Genomic DNA, 23,917 nt, shown 5'->3' with positions numbered 1-23,917 from the left:
ACACACACACACCACACACACACACACACTCCACACACAGACACACACACACACACACCATACACACACACGCACGCACACACACACACCATACACACCACACACACCACACACACACACCACACACACACACACCACACACACACACACACTCCACACACAGACACACACACACAATAATAGCATGTTTAAATAAAACAGTTACATCTAAATTTTAAAACTTTGCAACCCTCTTATGCGACAAACAATTGAAATCTCCCTTAGTGCTCAAACTTTTACACTTAATGGGACATGAAACCCAAGTTTTTCTTTCAGAATTTAGATAGAGCATACATTTTTAAACAACTTTCCAATTTACGTTTTTTTTATCTAATTTGCTTCATTCTCTTGGTATCCTTTGCCGAAAAGCATATCTAGATAGGCTTAGGAGTGTGGAGTTAGCTGCTGATTGGTGTCGGCACATATATGCCTCTTGTGATTGGCTTACCGATGTTCAACTAGTTATTGTTAGTGTATTGCTGCTCCTTGAAGAAAGGATAACCAAGAGAATTAAGCTACATTGATAATAGAAGTAAATTAGAAAAATATTTACAATCGTATGCTTTATCTAAAACCTGAAAGAAAAAATCTAGGCTTCATGTCCCTTTAAACAGAGAAACGCACTTGCAGCAGAGGAACAGATTGCAGCAAGCTCTATGGAGCCTATACACTATGCTTATATAAAAACATGACTTTAATGTCCTCCTAATTATTATTGCCTGAAAATGTCATGAATGCATTGCCTCATTGCAAACAAGACTCCTATATGATGAGTGAATTTGTTAATGCAGTGACATTTAACCTGATAATTATATTTTACACTGCATGCTTATAGCGTTACATACAACCAATTTACCTTTACCGCAACTTGCATTCATACTGAGTAACTTATTTCCTGCTTTAAATCTTCATACTTTTATTGGTTGGTCTTTAATTTACAACGATTGTACCCTCTTAGGGCTATATTCTGAGTAACACGCTAACTGTTGCGCGAGCGATAAGGGGTATTTTGCAAATCTTTGTGCGTGTCAGAAATAGCGTGCACATTATGAGCTGAAAGTAAATGCGTTTGCTTGAACACAATCGAATTTCACGTGCGTTGGGTTAGCGCGACTTCAGAGCTCTGGTTAACTGTTACGCAAGACTAAAAAGTTGCACAAAACACATCAAAAATACATTTAAAAGTACAGTAACACACTCATAATAACTCTGTCTAATAAAAATTGTTTTAAAAAAAATGTGTTAAGAAGTTATAAAGGGTCAAACATATGAGGTTCCAGGAGTTAGAAAATATGTATTTATATGTGTGTGTGTATACAGTATATGTTTATATGTGTTTACATATGTATTTCAATATTTTTGTGTTTATATATATAGTATATTTACTCTATCGGAATAGATATATAGGTATAGGTACATACAGATATAAATAGCAATATGTATTCAACAATAAATAGAACATTTTCTTCTAGAACATTGGAATGTAAAATATTAATATTTCATGTAGAGTTTAGCACTCTTGAATATGCGCGATCGGGTTAGCAAGCGAGTATGTTTTTTGTTGGTTTTTTTTGCAGTTTTCACACTCTATTGAAATCTATGGGAGAAGAAGTTAACGTGTTTGAGATATTTGTTTTGTGCGCGTGTTGGGTTTACTCTTGCGCAAATTTTTTTTACTTTCAACTCATAATATTAGCGCAACCCAAAACACGTAAAATAGCCTCCATCTAGCGATGTTCTAGTGCTAATTTGTGCTTCACTCATAATCTAACCTTTAATTGGAATGATAGAGATTTGCTTCTGAGTGTTCTCCCTGACTTACCTTTATGGCATCTTGTGTGTCTGTGATACAGTAAACACGTAAGCTATACTCTAAAGTGTTGCAAGAGGATGGAGCAAAGAGCAGCAGCTTCAGGCGCTTTGTGGCTGACATGCTGAGCGACTCTCCCACCAGAGCGAAGCGTCCCAGCTGCTCAGTGAACAAGTAACAGCCGCGAGACTCCATATGACAGTAGTACAGGTGAGATGGGCTTCCCCCATCAAGCTGCAGGACATCCTGTAACAGAAAGATCCAGGGTAAATTAACCAGATGTGCTTACTGTAAAACTAATAAGAAACAACACTTCATAGAGGCAAAGCCAACATACCTATTCAGGTACATTAGGGTATAAACCTTGTGCAATATATGCTACTGCTCTGAGAATTACTTTTGTATGTACTGGGGTCATCTATATAAATAGCAATATTTTTTGCTTTAGATCTGTAATTCTCAATCTAGAAGTCCGGACACAGTGTTACCCCCTCAGCAGATGGTGTTACTAAGATAGTACCGAGAATTAATTGATTATCAGATACTCATAGTTTTTTTTATTTTATTAAAGGGACACGCTACTGGAATTATGCAATGTTCTAATTATTTTAAACAATATACTTTTGTCTCTTAGAAGCAATATGCCTAACCTTTGCAAAGTCATGCAATGCATTTCTGCATCTGAGTAAAATACAGCCGGTAAGCTAATCCGGAGTAGCATATCCATGTGGTCATCAATTGCCAACTGGGTTCAACTCAGAGCTGTTCAGCTGAACACCTGATACAGTAATGTAAACCATTTGCACAGGTGAAACAGATAGGGGTCGATTACAATCCTATCAATCCCATTTTTTTTTTCTTTTTTATTGTTCCCAATCTGTTTTCAACTTCAGAGTGATCACAACCCAAGCAATATTACCTTTTACCATTTTTCTAATAGGAAAAGATCAGTTCAGAACCAATTAGATAGTGAGAAGGACTATGGGTTTTGCACAATATTTCAGCAACAAAACTGAACACAAAAGGGTGTTGATAAAGTGCAAAATTGGCATTTTCAACATATTTTCCCGGATCCCAAGACAATTTGGAATAATTCTATCTTGTTGGACATGTGCAATTTACTTTAAGATGGTTTCAGATGCCATTTCAGATGTATATATCAATATTATGGTCTAGAGTCATTAACAATCTTGACTGTGTTTACTCTGAAATAATAAAAGTCCATTCCAGTTTTTCCAGTATATAATTTTTTTTTTCGGAAATAATGAGATTGACCCCATTATTATCAATGAATATCAGTGTAATAATAAAATGCTTTAACTTATAAGAGTGATTTACTATCGTACTAACATGCATCTTTAAGTGTTATACATTACATAATTTTGCCTAGATATTTCTTAGATCATTATTGTTGTATTTCATTATTTATTAAGTATGTTTGGTGACATAGACATTTAAAAAATAAATGAAAACATAAATTAATAAATAAAATAAAAAATAAATAAAAAAAAATACTAAAAAACTCCAATTTTTTCTGTAGTGTAGCGGTTCCCCCCGCTCCCGCCCCGTGCACGTGCCCGCCCACCACCCCGTGCATGCGCGCATGCCCCCGTCGGTCCCGCCCCCCTCCACATTACACGGCCCATCGATGGCCGCCCACCCGCCTCCCAAGTCCGCTCCCCCCCACCGATACCGGCCATCGATGTCTGGTGCAGAGAGGGCCACAGAGTGGCTCTCTCTGCATCGGATGGCCATTTAAAGTTATTGCAGGATGCCTCCATATCGAGGCATCACTGCAATAACAGGAAAGCAGCTGAAACCGGAAAAGCAGCTAAAATTTAGTAGGATCGCTTCCAGCTGCTTTCAACATCGAGGACGTGCAGGGTACGTTCCAGGCGTTAACTGCCTTTTTGTGAGGACGTACCCTGCACGTCCTCGGTCGTTAAGGGGTTAAAAAGTGACAAAATAAGTGTAATTTTTAGTGTCTATAAAACATTGGGAGCTGCCAAGTTGTAACTTGTGTTACCTTCTCTGCTGTGGCCAATTAGAGACAGTTATAAATAGGTCACTAGAGTGTGCAGCCAATGGTTGAGCTGGATTTAACAGTGTTCTGCACTTCCATTTCTAACAGGAACTGAAAAGCTCACAATTTCAGAATGGAATTACAGGCAAAGAGAACAAAATAAATAATGAAAGTATATTGCAGAGCTGTTTTATATATACAATTTATCATTTTATATTACCATCTCAAAGTGTTTAATGTCCCTTTAATAAAACCTAACACTAACCCCTTGAAGATCACCCTACCTTGAGACGTCTTCACCTAGCCGGGCACAAGTGGTCCTCCAGACGGTCCAAAGTCTTCATCCTATCCGGGTAGAAGAGGTCCTCCAGACGGCAGAAGTCTTCATCCAGACGGCATCTTCTATCTTCATCCATCCGGAGCAGAGCGGGTCCATCTTCAAGACATCCGACGCGGAGCATCCTCTTCGTTCGATGGCGACTGGAACAATGACAGGTCCTTTAAATGATGCCATCCAAGATGATTAGAACAGCCAATAGGATTGAGCTCGCATACTATTGGCTGATTGGAACAGCCAATAGAATGCAAGCACAATCCTATTGGCTGATTGGATCAGCCAATAGGATTTTTTCAACCTTAATTCCGATTGGCTGATAGAATTCTATCAGCCAATCAGAATTGAAGGGACGCAATCTTGGATGATGTCATTTAAAGGACCCGTCATTGTTCCAGTCGCTGTCGAACGAACAGGATGCTCCGTGTCGGATGTCTTGAAGATGGACCCACTCCGCTCCGGATGGATGAAGATAGAAGATGCAGTCTGGATGAAGACTTCTGCCGTCTGGAGGACCTCTTCTGCCCGGATAGGATGAAGATTTTGGACCGTCTGGAGGACCACTTCTGCCCGGTTGGGTGAAGACGTCTCAAGGTAGGGTGATCTTCAAGGGGATAGTTTTAGGTTTTATAAAGGGGGGATTGGGTGGGTTTTAGAGTAGGGTTGGGTGTGTGGGTGGTGGGTTGTAATGTTGGGGGGGTATTGTCTTTTTTTTTTCAGGTAAAAGAGCTGATTACTTTGGGGCAATGCCCCGCAAAAAGTCCTTTTAAGGGCTATTTGTAATTTAGTATAGGGTAGGGATTTTTATTATTTTGGGGGGGCTTTTTTATTTTATTAGGGGTATTAGATTAGGTGTAATTAGTTTTAAAAAATTATAATTATTTTATTATTTTCTGTAATTTAGTGGGTTTTTTTTTCCGTACTTTAGTTTATTTAATTTAATTTTAATTAATTGTAGTTAATTTAGGTAATTGTAGTTAATTTAGGTAATTAATTTAATTATAGTGTAGTGTTAGGTGTAATTGTAACTTAGGTTAGGTTTTATTTTACAGGTACTTTTGTATTTATTTTAACTAGGAAGTTATTAAATAATTAATAACTATTTAATAACTATTGTACCTAGATAAAATAAATACAAATTTGCCTGTAAAATAAAAATAAACCCTAAGCTAGCTACAATGTAACTATTAGTTATATTGTAGCTATTTTAGGGTTTATTTTATAGGTAAGTATTTAGTTTTAAATAGGAATAATTTATTTAATTGTAGTAATTTTATTTTTATTTATTTAAATAATATTTAAGTTAGGGGGGTGTTAGGGTTAGACTTAAGGGGTTAATACATTTAATATAGTGGCGGCGACATTGGGGTCGGCAGATTAGGGGTTAATAAATGTAGGTAGGTGTTGGTGATGTTAGGGATGGCAGATTAGGGGTTAATAATATTTAACTAATGTTTGCGAGGCAGGAGTGCGGTGGTTTAGGGGTTAATACATTTATTGAAGTGGCAGCGATGTCCGGTTAGGCAGATTAGGGGTTAAAAATTTTAATATAGTGTTTGCGATATGGGGGGGGGCCTCGGTTTAGGGGTTAATAGGTAGTTTATGGGTGTTAGTGTACTTTTTAGCACTTTAGTTCAGAGTTTTATGTTACGGCGTTAGCCCATAAAACTCTTAACTACTGACTTTTTAAATGCGGTAGGAGTCTTGACAGGTGAGGGTGTACCGCTCACTTTTTCCAAGACTCGAAATACCGGCGTTAGGCAAGTCCCATTGAAAAGATAGTATACGCAATTGACGTAAGGGGATTTGCGGTATGCTTGAGTCGCGGAAAAAAAGTGAGCGGTACACCTGTACCTGCCAGACTCGTAATACCAGCATTAGGAAAAAATCAGCGTTGGGACCTCTCAACGCTGCTTTTTCACCCTAACGCAAGACTCGTAATCTAGGTGAAAGTTTCTCCTCACCATGTGTTTTGCACTATATTCCAGCAGCAAAACTGAATTCATCATATGATTGCATTTGGCTGTGAAATGATGACATAAAATATACCAAAATAGGCCTAGATCAATACCTTGGGTTGTCTACTTAAAGGGACAGTGTACTCCTTGGGTGAGATTACATATGTGGCGTAAGTTTCCGTGCAACTGCTGAAACCCCCGTCACCCGTAAATTCACCTGGCACATCGGGGAAATCAAACTGCGCCGGCAGATATTATTATTATATTATTACCGTAAGTCAAATAAACTGATGAGGTTCACAAACTACACATTTCTGGTGTCGTGAATAACTTATGGCAGTATAGCATATTGCCGCGCGTACAAAAAAAGAAAAATAAGTTGAATTTGTATGTAAAAATCTAAACCGGACCCAAAAAATTAAACTGACATGTCAAAACGCCATTCTGACCCCCTAATCCGCCATCCTCCCACATCGAAATGTCTAATAAACATATTAACCCCTAAACCACCATCCCCCCACATCGCAAATTACCTAATAAACATTTTAACCCCTAATTCACCAACCCCCACAAAGCAAAGTATATAATAAAATTATTAACCCCTAAACCGCCAACCCCCACAATGCAAAGTATTAACCTAATAACTAAGCCCCCTAACCTAACACCTCTAAGTTTACCCCAATTAAAATACACTTACATAAAAATTACAAAAATAAAAAACATAAATTACTAAAAAAGAAATCTAACATTAATCAATATAAAAAAAAACTAACATTAAATTAAAAAAAACTAACATTACATAAAAAACCCTAACATTACAAAAAAGAAGAAGCTAAGATTACAAAAAATAAAAAAACTAACATTACAGAAAATAACAAACGAAATTATCCAAAATAAAAAAAGTTATTTCTAATCTATAAATAAATTACCAATAGCTCTTAAAAGGGCCTTTTGTAGGGTATTGCCCTAAATTTAACAGCTCTTTTGGTAAACAAAATACAAAGTACCACTAACATTACAACCCCCTGCATTGCACCTAACTTGTAATACCAGTGCACATTTGCACGCGTTGGTATTACTAAGTGTAGCGCAAATATCGCTTTTGCGCTCCACTTGTAATCTAGCCATAAATGTGTTGGTGAAAACGGTATAATTTATCTCATATGATATTTTCAGTGCCAATCCCTGTCAACCAAAAACATCTTTATTCTGCAATACATCTACGTTTTTTTATGTAATCTGTATCGCTATCCAGCCGGAACCACCTGGAAACTATTCAGAAATAACATTAGTCTTTCATAAACTCATGCATCAAATTTTAGCTGTAAACTGCATCACCAGCAAAACTTTCTACAAGGACATTTTCAAATGCTGCATAAAATAATGGCAAGAACAAAACAACAATGATCTACCAACCTGGAAACTCTGAGATATACAATATAATAAATAGTTGCCATCATATATCAGATATCATCAACCTTTATGTACAGCCTACAGACGGAGACACGAAAAAATAAAAGTTCATTCAACCAGAGACTACAGTCTAGACATCATCAACCAACAGCAAGAGACATGACATTAGAAATCTACAGAGAACAAGATGCCTTTTCTACATCCTGATCTCCAGCATTTAAATGATTCATAGGCAACTTTATCAAGCTACATAGTCAAAAACAACAACCATGGGACCAGTCCTGTTAACTGGAAAATTCTCCATCTACCCATAGCCGGCACCATCAATACAAGAAACTGGGGACATATCCTATCAACTCACAGCCTCAAGACAACAAAGTTTATTATAAAGTCCTCAACTCCATCAACCTAGTGTGACTCAGAGAACAAATAATATTAAGCAAGCATGTAACCACCGAAGGGACAACTATCACACAGATTTAACACTAAATCCCCAGCATAATACATCCAGTTATCCATACCCTGCACATGACATGTTGTGCTATTACCTTCCAGGCCTCAGTATCATCAACGGGTCACACTCAACCATTTTATAAGAATCAAACACAAAGCAAACTGACTGATAACCAGGAAAAAGCTGTTAATATTAAGTTAAATAGCACCATTTCTTATGTACAGGTTATTACTATTATTACTTTTGATAAATATGTTATATTTTGACAGAGGGAGGTGGAAACCAGTGGTAAAGCAATGCTATTACTAAATAAATAATGTGAGTTGTCAGACACTAACTGTTAGGTACTTTCATTATGTTAAGGTAAGTAATGGGAAAAAATATAAAAATACTGACACATAATAATAAGTACTGGAAGATTTAATGCTAAGCTGCTATTTAACCCTGTACAGATGGTTCTGATGCTTTGCTAAGTGCTGCAATCGTCTCTGGCAGTCAAAGGGTTATATTGTTGTCTTGCTCCTGAAATGGCAGAAGTCACCCATGAAAAAACAATGTGTAAATATATGTATCTAGTACCTAATACGATGCAAAGATTGTACTTTTTTAAATGCACTAAGGTATTTAAAGAGATATAGAATTTGAAAGGAATTGTTCATGATTCAGATAAACTGTACAACTTTAGAGAACATTCCGATTTGCTTCTATTATTATAGGAATATTCCAGCCAAAATTAGAAACCATATGGATGCATTTCGGTATTGAACAGAAGCAAGTGTGTAATGTACATGCATTAGCAAAAATGCTTCTAATAAAAGCTATAGTTGTTTAAAAAGTCTATTAAGATATGCCCCGTACCACCAGCATTTTAAACACAACACTTGTTCAGAGAGCCTTAGGTGCTTGTACCATCTGGTAATGACTCAATTTGTTAATTGCTGACATGATAGAATCCCTACTGATGATCTGAGCAGCTGCATTATTTAAAATGTGGGTGCACTAAAAATATCTATCTATGCTTCACATGCATGTGCAGAGAAAAATGTTAACACTAAAACAGTGATAACTCTTAATAGAAGCATTTTTGCCAATACAAGTATATTGAACATATGTTTCTATTCAAAACTCCAATAAATCTATGTGCATTTATATTTTGACTGGACTGTCCCTCTAAATGTACGTCTTTGTTTCAGTATCCTTTGTTAAAAAGTAGTCTCAGGAGCATGCATGTGTTAATTTATAACATTGTTACAAACATTGTTGCAAACACTGCTACCATATCATACTCAGGACACGTGTACGCTCCTGAAACTTCCTTAGTATGTTCTTATGGTAAGGAGCTCAGTTGCAACAAATGAAACCAAGAAAAAGAAGTAAATGTGTTAATATTTTTTTTCAATTGAACACTCAGCTTAAATCATTAAATTTTAACTTCCATATAACTTTAATCCCTTAACTGCTGAGTTATTCCACCCGTTTGCTGAGCTGTTTTGGAGTATTTAGATGCGGCTCACATTTAAGCCCTACAGTTGGCTATTTTTCAGTTAGAAACTCTGTAGTCAAAACAACAATCGGTTATCCTTATATAAATAAGGGCCTTTGGGTATTGTTATATAACGTTGACGTGTATATAGGGGCTCCCATGAGCCTCTACTCAAATTAATTCACATTTATTCATGTTAGGTGATCACTATAACCACAGTGATTACCTGGATATTAAAACTTATATAGGGGCTTTATTTTAAAGTGTGGATTAGGGGCTTTATAACAAGGAGTCCTAGGGTCTACAGACTTTTTTGATGGCATATTATAAGTGTATATTTATATAAAGTTATATCTATTTATTTATTTATTTTTAAATTATGTTTTAACTTTACAAACCCAAAACACAAAAGCAATTACATTTCAAACAGTGAGTCTTTGGTGTTTCTGGGGCTTAAAGGGATAGAAAAGTCAAAATAAAATTTGCAGGTTTCAGGTAGAGCATATAATTTTAAGACACTTTTTAAATTCACCTCTATTTTCGAATGTGCTTTGTTCTCTTAGTATCCCTTGTTGACAAAGAATATGTACATATCCTACACTAGTGGGAGCTAGCTGATGATTGGTGCCTGCACACATTTGACTATTATGATTGGCTAACTAGATGTGTTCTGCTAGCTGCCAATGTTTGTTATAGCAAAGGATATCAAGAGAATAAAGCAAATTTGATAAGAGAAGTAAATTGGGAAGTTTATTAAAATTGTATGTTCTATCCAAATCAGAAAAGAACATCTTGGGGTTTCTTGTTCCTTTAAAGGAGCTGGGTTCTTGACTATATCCCCCCCCCCCCCCCCCCCCCGACCAGCTCCCTTAAAATTTTCTTTCATGATTTAGGTAGAACATACAATTTTAAACAACTTTCCAGTTTGCTTTTATTTGTCAAATTTGCTTCATTCTCTTGCTATCATTAGTTGAAGGAGCAGCAATGCACTACTGATTTCTAACTGAACACATATGCAGCCACAAATCAGCAGCTAGAACCTAGGTTATTTGCTGCTCCTGAGCTTTCCTAGATAAATCTTTTAGCAAAAGATAGCAAGAGAAGGAAGCAAATTAAACAACAGAAGTAAATTGGAAAGTTGTTTAAAATTGTATGCTCTGTCTAAATCATGAAGGTCTAATTATGACGTTACTGTCATTTTAAGCTTCTAACTGTAGCTCAATACTTCCAGGTCTCTGAGGCTGGGTGAAGTCACTACACCCACTGGCACACACAGATTCCCATGGGTGATGCTGGCCCACCTTGCCACCATGTATGTGGGGGGACATGTGGGGAGGGCGTGATTATCTCCGAAAGTGCCTCCCCCCATGACAACGTGGTCATCATCCCCACTATACAAGATATGTATCAAATTCACTTTTTTTTTTGTTACAGCGCCAGATATATCAGTGTGAAAGAGCAACACACAATTAATAATCTGTGCAAAACCAGATCTTTGTTGTGTGCTGCACTTTCACACTGATATATCCAATGACAAAACAAGCTGAATCCTGCTGTCTGCAGCCATATTCGCCATTTGTTTAGCAAATAAATGCCCAATCACAGCATTCCACCCGTGCCTAGTGTAAAGGATTTTATACATAAAGCGACAATGTACTGTGATATTTTTCTCCTTTTAATGTGTTTCCAATGATCCATTTTACCTGCTAGAGTCTATTTAATAGTTTATAAATAGCTACATTTATTTTGTCATTTGATATAACTGTTTTGCCCATTGTATTAGCAAGCATTTATTTAATAGCATGTCCTACTGAGGATTTGTGTAAATATAGAGAGATAAGCTAATGAACTCTACTCTCCCTGAAAGCTCAGCCCTTTGTGGTGTTACTAAGCAGAGACAGTTCTTTCATATTCAAAAATATGCCTAAAGTTGCAATTTCCCCTACATTTTAAACTCTGTAGCTGGTATAGCAAGTGATTGAAAACCAGTTTTACAATACATGGTCCCTTTAAATCACCCCACATAAAATGTTTAATTAAGCATAGTGAAAATATGCAATGAATAATTATTTACTTTGCCCACTTTTCCTGTAGTTTGCCACTGAAAATTGTGCATTTTTTTTTTAATACCCACAAATACTGGTATATGATTATCATATTTAAAGGGACATTACAGTCAAAATTAAGCTTTCATGATTCAGATAGAGTATGCAAAAAAACAACTTTGTAATTTACTTCTAAATCTGCTTTGTTGAAGAGAATACCTAAATAGGCTGAAGAGAGAGAGCGAGCTGCTTATAAGTGGCTGCACTTATATACCTCTTGTCTTTGGCTCACAAGACATGTTCAGATCCCAGTAGTGCTTTGTTGAGCCTACTCTAAAACAAAAAAAAGCCAAGAAAATTTGATAATAGTAGTAAACTAGAAAGTTGTTTAAACTGCATGCTTTATCATGAAAGTGTAACTTTACTGTCCTTTTAAGAACCAGTTTCCCTAACTCAGCAGTGTGATAAATAGAGATACGGTCAGTGTAGAAGCGTATTTACATTTTGTTGTAATTGGCCAAAGCAGAGGAGATAAGATAACCTCAAATAGCTTTTAAATCGAGTTCTTATAAACAGAAAAACAATTGCAAAATTTGCTACCAAAATCATAGCTTAAACACTAAAAACTTAATTTTTACCCATTTATTTTACATTGCAGTACTTTATTGCTCATATGACTATGCATATATAAACATGCTTTAATATCCCTTTAATGCCTTAAGTAGATTGAAGTAAATTATGATATTGAGAATATTGACCCAGAGAGTAATACCGGAATATTATTCTCCATTTAATGCTACCAAAGTAACTATTAATGGCTTTAAAGGGACATTAAACACTTAATACGTGCTAGATGCTTTCAAAGAAAAAAAATAGTCTAAGAATAAGATGTAGATGCATTTTTTAACGTTTCTTTAGCTGTTGGAAGGTCTGTTTTTGTGGGGTTTTCAAATAAAATACCATTCCAATCCATTAGAAAATATATATATTCTGTAATTTTCTGAGGGTTCACATCACATAAACTCAATCAATCCTTTCTATTAAGAAAAATCAACAAGGATGTACCAATACACTAGAAAACCCCATTTGAGTAGAATTTTCTTTTATAATTCAACACTATGGACCTCTTAGCAACCTACTTCACCCTTTTGTTTTTTTGGCAGTTCCCTAACCAGGAAATTATGGGAGGTATTTCGTTAAAATGTCAAAATATTAATCAAATGAAACTTTTGAACTAAGAAGCACTGTAATGATCTACTGTCAGTCATAACATGGACATGCACATGAATTCAGATATATCTATTAGTTTTAATGAATTAAAAAGACAAAAATAAGCTGGCATTATTTTATTTCTGTTTGCATAGCAAACAAAGTCCAAATTTAGGCTACTATAAATAATTTTTTTTTTTTTCTACTAGAATCTATTTACATGGTTTTTAGAATGTAATTGGTGATCTAAGTTTTAACTCCTCCAGTATTCACTTTGATATCTGTATTATCTAGATCTAACATTTAAAATGTTAATGCTAACTCTTCATGCTTTGTTGATTCATACTATTTTGATTTCATTATAAATCTTGATAGTGCTATTTTGATTGGATATTATTTGCTTAAAAACTCAGAAAATATCAATTTATTACTATTTTTTTCTCTGTACCATTCTCAATGAAAAATATAATTTTTTTATCAGAATTACAATCTTCTACGCAATCCTACACATTATATACTATTGCCACACAACTGATTTTGTGAGATGTCATTTACTAAAACAAAATGTGGTACTGGTTCCTTCCATCAAACAGCTACATCAGGATCACAGTGGCAAACCTTGGTAATAACCACTTTAATGTTTTTAGGGCTCCATTATTTTCTTCAAAGTGGGTTTATTACCAGCTTTTATAGAAGCTTAATGTTTTCATTTTATATTCCAGTTCTTGTATTAAAAAAATGTAAGTAAAAAAATGTCCAAATACATTTTCAGTACTACAAAAGAATACATTAATGTTTGGTGTCAATGGTAATATTTATGTTCTTTTATCATGAATGTCAAAACCAGTGTGTACACACTGCCATCTGCCTGAGTACAAGAGAACTGCACCTGATTTAGGAAAAGACAGCAAGTGATGGTAAGGTGTTTTGTATTGATGTTAATTCCATAGGGAAGCAGTTACTACCTGCTCCCTCTTGTTGATAGTGGTTTCTGTACCTCTTAATATTTTCTTACAATGCCCTAGTTTCCATTGAGGTGGTAAATTGTGGAAACTGGTGATAAAACATATATCTCTATTAAAGTCTATAGAGATTTTTATGTTACCACCTCAATGGAAACTAGGCCTTATTTGGTACATGAGTACAGTCCTAGCATTATGCCCTTACATCTGGAATACCTACCATGGAGAGGGACACTCGAGAACCCAGAAGGAGACTTTGTTGTGATGAGATGCCTATTATCTACATTTTAAGTAAGTGCGTAAGTGTTTGTACGCTATTTAGTTATACTAAATTATCTTCTTTTGCCCCTACATCTGTATCTGGGGGCTTTGTTTCACTTGCGCCTTGGTCTAAGAGCTGTCACTCTACTACTCTGTCAAAAAGGAGTAATTTTGCACTTTTCAAATTATTTAATTTATTGCTGATATCTTAGACCTCTGATTCTATCCCTGAGCCTCAGAGCGGTCATTGTCATTGTATCCCAGAAATGTGGTTCTGTGCCTAAAAATAACCATGTTTGTGTGTTTCTCAGCTGTCCCTCCTACCTCCCAGCTTCCTTCACAGGACTGCTTCTTCAGACGCACTGTCCAGTTCTCAGGGTTGGGTTCAATGCAATGGTCCATTGACAGGATAACTGGTTGAGTGAGTAAGACTCCAGGTGGCCCACAGCTGACGATGGGGCCCAGAAGCGTCTGGCAGCCGGCTAGAGGTAACCTCAAGGAGAGAGAGGAGAGGTAAGGGGAAAGGTGTGAGATGTCGTGATACAATGCTTTAAAAAGAAAATGAATGTTTCTGTTCAAGATTGATAGGACCAATTTAGTCCATGTATTAAAGTCCATCATAATACTCCCATTTTACTATATGTATTCCCATAGGTGAAACACATTGATAGGGGAAGTTATATTGAAAACAGTTGAAATGTAATCCATGCTTCTCTCAATGTCATGTTCTTTATCTTTAACTGGTAATACTGCAATATATATTGACTACAATTCAAGAGACATTTTTTGTGCTCTCAAGTAAAAAAAATAGTTTAATACAGGGATGGCCAATTTGCGGTCTATTGGCCCTGTGCACTAGATTCTGCAGTAAAAGAAGATTTTGTAAGGGCGCTATTAGCTGAAGATAGTTGTGTGAAATAATTATTATTTACAATATCTGTGATAAATATCCGTGATAAATATCTAGTGATTAGGTGTATAAAATCTCAAATGAGAGATTTTAGAAATTGCTCAGTCACACACCAATAGATCTCCTGTGATCTAAAATATTAATAAGCAGCAAACTAATATTTCTCATGAAGTACCAATGAGTATTACTTTTATGTTTAACAAATTGTGCTAGAGACGTCTCTAAATTTTAAATTTTAAATATTATTGTTATCAAATAAATTATCCTACTTTTGACAGAAGCTTTTTTTGATTTACTATACACCTAATCACTAGATATTTATCGCGGATATTTATCACAGATATTGTAAATAATAATTATTTCACACAAGTATCTTCAGCTAATAGCGCCCTTACAAAATCTTCTTTTACGGCTTACCATTTTTTTAGATTGAAGGATCTAATACACTGTAAGGTGTTTGATACTTTATTTAAACCAGCGCACTATTTCCCTACACCTTTCACACTAGATTCTGCAGACCTTGGGGAAAAAAACAGAAATAAGGATGTGCGCCACAATATAAAAATATCTATTTTGGGGACTTCTGGTTGGTGGGCAAACAAGGTGGTCCTCTGAAGGGGAGAACAGCAGATATAGGAAACCCTACAACCTTTTCTTAAACTGGCGATTTGCCACTGGATATTTTTAGGAAATATATTATTTGTGTGTTTAATAGCCATACATTTATATGCGACCCACATGTCTTTGCCATCACTGGTTTAATGGATGTAAACAAGTTTCTTGCAGCCATGTTTCAAGCTGTGTTTCCTTCTATGCATATGGCTCTCATTACAACCATCAAAGGGCCAGATTATGAGTGGCGCGATAATAGTGATGCACAAGTGAAAAGGGGTTTGTCGTGGGTGTTTGTCGTGGCGCGTGTCAGGTGTAGCGCTCGTATTACAAGTTAAAAGTAAACGTGATCGTTTGAGTGCAATTTAAGTTAAAGCGCGCCAGGATAGCGCTTCCTCAGAGCTCTGGTCATGAAACAAAATAGTGTCACAAAACACATCAAAAATTAATTACAAAGTACAGTTATACTCATAACACCATCTAATAAAACATATTAAAAAACTGCACAAAAAAGTTATAAGGGCTCTTATAAGATATGAGGTCTCTAGGGTTTTTAACATAGAGATACTGTATATACATATACATGTCTAAAGATGTATTGTACTGCATGTCTAAATATATATATATATACAGAGATGTATTTATATGTGCATATTTGTATTAACAGACATATATACACATATATACAGATAAATACATATGTACACATATATAGACATTTACTGTATATAGGGCAATAGAGCCCTTTGCAGTAAAGTAGATGGAAACATGTAAAGGCATTTTATGCAATATTCATATTTAATAAAGTGTTATACTGTTCTATATAGATATTCCTATATATAATTGTATAGATCTATATATAATTTGATTTATATACACATATATATATATATTACAAAAATACCATCAGATATATGTAGAAATATGTGTTTATGGTTAAATAGTACAAATTCTGCTATGTGAAGAGCATTGGAATGTGAAATATTCCTATATTTCATGTCGGTTTAGCACATTTGAAAGTGTTTTTTCCCACTTTTTATGCTCCATTGACTTCTATGGTGGAATATATTCACGTGATCACGATATTCTAATTTTGGCTTTTTGTACGCATTGGGTTAGCACACGAGTGAAAACTTTTTACTTTTAACTTGTAATGCAAGCGCTACCCGACGCGCGCAAAAAAAATACTTTTACCAGAGTTAGAGCATGTGTAATACCGCTTCACTTGCAATTTGGTCCAAAGTGGGTGCAAAGAATGTTTAAGCGCTGATTGTTCTTAGTGAAATACATAAATTTACATATAGTGATCCATCTGGGAGCAACGGGAGAGATATTTTTCTTTTGGGGAGAATTACATTATATGGAAGTGATTGTGAAATGTTTATTTAATTTCACTCATTTCACCACTGTTTTTATTTTTACTGTTAATACTGATGAGTTTTTTTTATTATATTTCAATTTTAAAATGCTTTGTATTAAATACAAGTTTAGTTTGTGCTAAGTCATAGAAAAAGAATTGGTAATTAAAAGAAGATATAAAAATAAAGACTATAAACTCCCAACACAAATTCAGGGACACTATGGTTAAATGAGGTAAATTTATGATGAGATATCTGCATTCTCCTCATGCAGAACATTCCAGCAAACATGGAAGCGAGAGATTCATTTTATATCCTTTCTATTTTTTATCTTAGCTTTAAACTAATATGTGTTTATGTTTTGGCATAAAATAAATGCTATCAGTACTGAGCAATGTATTTGTTGGCTAGGCATCCCTTTGAATTTGATATGGTAAAGTAAAAGGTAATTTTTCAATATTTATTAAAGATGATTTACTAGAGGAGTCAGTAAAGGGCAGAACTGAACCAAAACTTTTAATGCTACATCTATACCATGCTTAGATGTCTGGTGCATGTGTGCAAGGGCTTATTGGTAGGTTTCTCCTGTACATAGCACACAAATCATTTAGTGCTTACTGTGTTCAGTAATGATATCAGCAGTGTGCATGCTCATAGTCACCGTTCCCTCTTTTGGTGCGTTGAGCATGTGCTTGTCTAGTAATTTTTAAACACACTACAGGTCATGTGGCTCAGGACTGATCACGGCAGACAGGGGTCATTGGCATACTACTTGCTCAAGTTATTCCCTAACGTTTGATGCCTGGTAAAGAATTACAGTCCTGTTAGTGTGCAAGACATTTTTGTTTTGAGAGGACCATCTCTGCTGGATGTGGAGAGTATGCTGGTCCGGTGAGCAACTGTATTGCGGGGAAGTTGAAAGATAAGTACCTGCATTATTTAGCCACTCTGTTGCTTCTAATAGGGAATATTAATGTGATTTGCCACCATTTTAGTATTTTCCACATGGTTTATATCAACATATGCCTAAGTGAATATTAACATCAACTGTCTTTGGGCTAGTGATTGAGTTTATATGAAGCACAGTTTTTCACTTTGGAACTTTTTGATGCTATTGTGATTATTGCTGCTAATTTACAATTGCCTGAATGCCTATATGCTTCTAAGATTAACTTATACTAACATCAAAGTACTAAATGATTATTAACTGTGTATGCATCAGTCTTTAGGCCAGTGTCTGTGTATAATTTATTTGTTGTTTTGCATGTTGGAGCCTCTTCATTGCTGCTACTGTAAATACTGCTACAAATTAACTTTTGCCTACTTGCATGCTGCTGAGATATAACAACAAAACTAACTAAGGAAGGGTGGGTAGCTTTTCTATATCGGACATTGGAGCTTTTTCTTTCATTTATCCTTTGCAGTTTAGGAAGTATTTATGCTGACATATACATATGTTTATTTTAATTAATGTGTATGTAAACCACTCACTATGATCACCTGGTAGCAACCTGGGGTAGCTATCACCCTCAGTCGATTCATTTTTTGCTACATTTGTAGATGCTATGTTACTTGTTGCTGCATAAGGTTTGTTAGATCTAATATATATATATAAACTATGCAAGAGGAATTAACTGGAAATAACATATTACATCTACAAATGAAGCAAATAAGTCCATGTCTGAGGATCAAAGCCAGACTAGGTTGCTACCAGGTGATCATAGTGAGTGGTTCAGCATCTCTCTGACCTTCATTTGATAGGTGCTGTAATGGAAATTACATGATAGCATTAGAGTTACTTTGTGAGTATTGAGCAAGTGTACAGAAGCGCTTTTCTTCCTCCTAAGCCTAGTAATACATGTGCAACCATACATATAAATAAGAAGGTTCATGTATTTATAAGTTTCATATGCTCCTAGTTAGATCTTAGTAAAAATAAGGTATACTAGCTTTTCTTTATTTTTATTTTTTTTGTGCTGTGATGACTTGTTCCAGGCTAAAATTATGCATACATAGTTAGAATGAGTTAAAGTAACACTTTATGTAAACAGAATTGTGTGTAATTACTAACGGCTAGATTTAGAGTTTTGTCGGTAAGGACCCGCGTATCTAACGCTGGCTTTTTTCTGGCCGCACCTTTAAAATAACTCTGGTATTGAGGCCTAGATTTGGAGTTTGGCGGTAGCCGTGAAAACCAGCATTAGAGGCTCCTAACGCTGGTTTTAGGCTACCGCCGGTATTTGGAGTCAGTCAAAAAAGGGTCTAACGCTCACTTTTCAGCTGCGACTTTTCCATACCGCAGATCCCCTTACTTCAATTGCGTATCCTATCTTTTCAATGGGATCTTTCTAACTCCGGTATATAGAGTCGTGGCTGAAGTGAGCGTTAGAAATCTAACAACCAAACTCCAGCCGCAGAAAAAAGTCAGTAGTTAAGAGCTTTCTGGGCTAACGCCGGTTCATAAAGCTCTTAACTACTGTGCCGTAAAGTACACTAACACCCATAAACTACCTATGTACCCCTAAACCGAGCCCCCCCCACATCGCCGATACTCTATTACATTTTTTTAACCCCTAATCTGCCGACCGCCACCTACGTTATCCTTATGTACCCCTAATCTGCTGCCCTTAACACCGCAGACCCCTATATTATATTTATTAACCCCTAATCTGCCCCCCACAACGTCGCCGCCAGCTACCTACACTTATTAACCCCTAATCTGCCGTCCGCACGCCGCCGCCAGCTACATTATAGCTATGTACCCCTAATCTGCTGCCCCTAACACCGCCGACCCCTATATTATATTTATTAACCCCTAATCTGCCGCCCACAACGTCGCCTCCACCTGCCTACACTTATTAACCCCTAATCTGCCGACCAGACTGCACCACTATTATAATAAAGTTATTAACCCCTAATCCGCCTCACTAACCCTATAATAAATAGTATTAACCCCTAATCTGCCCTCCCTAACATCGCCGACACCTAACTTCAAACATTAACCCCTAATCTGCTGACCGGAGCTCACCGCTATTCTAATAAATTTATTAACCCCTAAAGCTAAGTCTAACCCTAACACTAACATCCCCCTAAGTTAAATATAATTTAAATCTAACGAAATAAATGAACTCTTATTAAATAAATTATTCCAATTTAAAGCTAAATACTTACCTGTAAAATAAACCCTAATATAGCTACAATATAAATTATAATTATATTATAGCTATTTTAGGATTTATATTTATTTTACAGGCAACTTTGTATTTATTTTAACCAGGTACAATAGCTAAAATAGTTAAAATAATTACAAAATTACCTGTAAAATAAATCCTAACCTAAGTTACAATTAAACCTAACACTACACTATCAATAAATTAATTAAATAAAATACCTACAATTACCTACAATTAAACCTAACACTACACTATCAATACATTAATTAAATACAATATCTACAAATAAATACAATGAAATAAACTAAGTAAAGTACAAAAAATAAAAAAGAACTAAGTTACAAAAAATAAAAAAATATTTACAAACATCAGAAAAATATTACAACAATTTTAAACTAATTACACCTACTCTAAGCACCCTAATAAAATAACAAAGACCCCCAAAATACAAAAATGCCCTACCCTTTTCTAAATTACAAAAGTTCAAAGCTCTTTTACCTTACCAGCCCTGAACAGGGCCCTTTGCGGGGCATGCCCCAAAGAATTCAGCTCTTTTGCCTGTAAAAAAAAACATACACTACCCCCCCCCAACATTACAACCCACCACCCACATACCCCTAATCTAACCCAAACCCCCCTTAAATAAACCTAACACTAAACCCCTGAAGATCTTCCTACCTTATCTTCACCTCACCAGGTATCACCGATCGGTCCTGGCTCCAAAATCTTCATCTAAGCCCAAGCGGGGGCTAGACATCCATTATCCGACGGCTGAAGAAGTCCAGAAGAGGCTCCAAAGTCTTCATCCTATCCGGGAAGAAGAGTAGATCCGGACCGGCAACCATCATCTTCCAAGCGGCATCTTCTATCTTCATCCGATGAGGACCGGCTCCATCTTGAAGACCTCCACCGCGGAACATCCTCTTCAACCAACGACTAGACGACGAATGACGGTTCCTTTACATGACGTCATCCAAGATGGCGTCCCACGAATTCCGATTGGCTGATAGGATTCTATCAGCCAATCGGATTGAACTTGATTCTGATTGGCTGATTCCATCAGCCAATCAGAATATTCCTACCTTAATTCCGATTGGCTGATAGAATCCTATCAGCCAATCGGAATTCGAGGGATGCCATCTTGGATGACATCATTTAAAGGAACCGTCATTCGTCGTTCAGTCGTCGGCCAGGATGGATGTTCTGCGTCGGAGGTCTTCAGGATGCTGCCGCTCTGCTCCGGATGGATGACGATAGAAGATCCCGCTTGGATGAAGACTTCAATCGGATGGAAGACCTCTTCTGCCCCGCTTGGATGAAGACTTCTACCGGATGGAGGACCTCTTCTTGCTTCGCTTGGATGAAGAATTTGGATCGGCTGGGTGAAGACGACTCAAGGTAGGGAGATCTTCAGGGGCTTAGTGTTAGGTTTATTTAAGGGGGGTTTGGGTTAGATTAGGGGTATGTGGGTGGTGGGTTGTAATGTTGGAGGGGGGTATTGTATGTTTTTTTTTACAGGCAAAAGAGCTGAACTTCTTGGGGCATGCCCCGAAAAGGGCCCTGTTCAGGGCTGGTAAGGTAAAAGAGCTTTGAACTTAAGTAATTTAGAATAGGGTAGGGCATTTTTGTATTTTGGGGGTCTTTGTTATTTTATTAGGGGGCTTAGAGTAGGTGTAATTAGTTTAAAATTGTTGTAATATATTTCTAATGTTTGTAAATATTTTTTTATTTTTTGTAACTTAGTTCTTTTTTATTTTTTGTACTTTAGTTAGTTTATTTCATTGTATTTATTTGTAGTAATTGTATTTAATTTATTTATTGATAGTGTAGTGTTAGGTTTAATTGTAGATAATTATAGGTATTTTATTTAATTTATTTATTGATAGTGTAGTGTTAGGTTTAATTGTAACTTAGGTTAGGATTTATTTTACAGGTAAATTTGTAATTATTTTAACCAGGTACAATAGCTATTAAATAGTTAAGAACTATTTAATAGCTAAAATAGTTAAAATAATTACAAATTTACCTGTAAAATAAATCCTAACCTAAGTTACAATTAAACCTAACACTACACTATCAATAAATAAATTAAATACAATTCCTACAAATAAATACAATGAAATAAACTAACTAAAGTACAAAAAATAAAAAAGAACTAAGTTACAAAAAATAAAAAAATATTTACAAACATTAGAAATATATTACAACAATTTTAAACTAATTACACCTACTCTAAGCCCCCTAATAAAATAACAAAGCCCCCCAAAATAAAAAAATGCCCTACCCTATTCTAAATTACTAAAGTTCAAAGCTCTTTTACCTTACCAGCCCTGAAAAGGGCCCTTTGCGGGGCATGCCCCAAAGAATTCAGCTCTTTTGCCTGTAAAAAAAAACATACACTACCCCCCCCAACATTACAACCCACCACCCACATACCCCTAATCTAACCCAAACCCCCCTTAAATAAACCTAACACTAAGCCCCTGAAGATCTTCCTACCTTATCTTCACCTCACCAGGTATCACCGATCGGTCCTGGCTCCAAAATCTTCATCTAAGCCCAAGCGGGGGCTAGACATCCATCATCCAACGGCTGAAGAAGCCAGAAGAGGCTCCAAAGTCTTCATCCTATCCGGGAAGAAGAGTAGATCCGGACCGGCAACCATCATCTTCCAAGCGGCATCTTCTATCTTCATCCGATGAGGACCGGCTCCATCTTGAAGACCTCCACCGCGGAACATCCTCTTCAACCGACGACTAGACGACGAATGACGGTTCCTTTAAATGACGTCATCCAAGATGGCGTCCCTCGAATTCCGATTGGCTGATAGGATTCTATCAGCCAATCGGAATTAAGGTAGGAATATTCTGATTGGCTGATGGAATCAGCCAATCAGAATCAAGTTCAATCCGATTGGCTGATCCAATCAGCTAATCGGATTGAACTTGATTCTGATTGGCTGATTCCATCAGCCAATCAGAATATTCCTACCTTAATTCCGATTGGCTGATAGAATCCTATCAGCCAATCGGAATTTGAGGGACGCCATCTTGGATGACGTCATTTAAAGGAACCGTCATTCGTCGTTCAGTCGTCGGCCAGGATGGATGTTCCGCGTCGGAGGTTTTCAGGATGCTGCCGCTCCGCTCCGGATGGATGACGATAGAAGATGCCGCTTGGATGAAGACTTCAATCGGATGGAAGACCTCTTCTGCCCCGCTTGGATGAAGACTTCTACAGGATGGAGGACCTCTTCTTGCTCCGCTTGGATGAAGAATTTGGCTCGGCTGGGTGAAGACGACTCAAGGTAGGGAGATCTTCAGGGGCTTAGTGTTAGGTTTATTTAAGGGGGGTTTGGGTTAGATTAGGGGTATGTGGGTGGTGGGTTGTAATGTTGGAGGGGGGTATTGTATTTTTTTTTTTTACAGGCAAAAGAGCTGAACTTCTTGGGGCATGCCCCGCAAAGGGCCCTGTTCAGGGCTGGTAAGGTAAAAGAGGTTTGAACTTTAGTAATTTAGAATAGGGTAGGGCATTTTTTTTTATTTTGGGGGGCTTTGTTATTTTATTAGGGGGCTTAGAGTAGGTGTAATTAGTTTAAAATTGTTGTAATATATTTCTAATGTTTGTAAATATTTTTTTATTTTTTGTAACTTAGTTCTTTTTTATTTTTTGTACTTTAGTTAGTTTATTTCATTGTATTTATTTGTAGGAATTGTATTTAATTTATTTATTGATAGTGTAGTGTTAGGTTTAATTGTAGATAATTATAGGTATTTTATTTAATGTATTTATTGATAGTGTAGTGTTAGGTTTAATTGTAACTTAGGTTAGGATTTATTTTACAGGTAAATTTGTAATTATTTTAACTATTTT

The 23,917-nt window shown here is 36.2% G+C and overlaps 1 protein-coding gene across 1 annotated transcript in view; it reads right to left on the bottom strand.

Annotated features, from left to right (window-relative positions):
• The window catches only part of UNC5A (unc-5 netrin receptor A), a 409,652-nt gene that overhangs the window by 43,150 nt on the left and 342,585 nt on the right, over positions 1-23,917 (bottom strand). The window contains 2 exon segments of the mRNA XM_053719264.1: positions 1,862-2,095; positions 14,316-14,484. Of these exon segments, the coding sequence (XP_053575239.1) occupies positions 1,862-2,095; positions 14,316-14,484 (403 nt within the window).

This window comes from Bombina bombina, chromosome 6 (genome assembly GCF_027579735.1).
Source record: "Bombina bombina isolate aBomBom1 chromosome 6, aBomBom1.pri, whole genome shotgun sequence".
In the NCBI taxonomy this organism is placed as follows: Eukaryota; Metazoa; Chordata; class Amphibia; order Anura; family Bombinatoridae; genus Bombina; species Bombina bombina.
The sequence above is the reverse complement of the archived record's forward strand: the minus strand, read 5'-3'. Positions and strand labels throughout refer to the sequence as shown.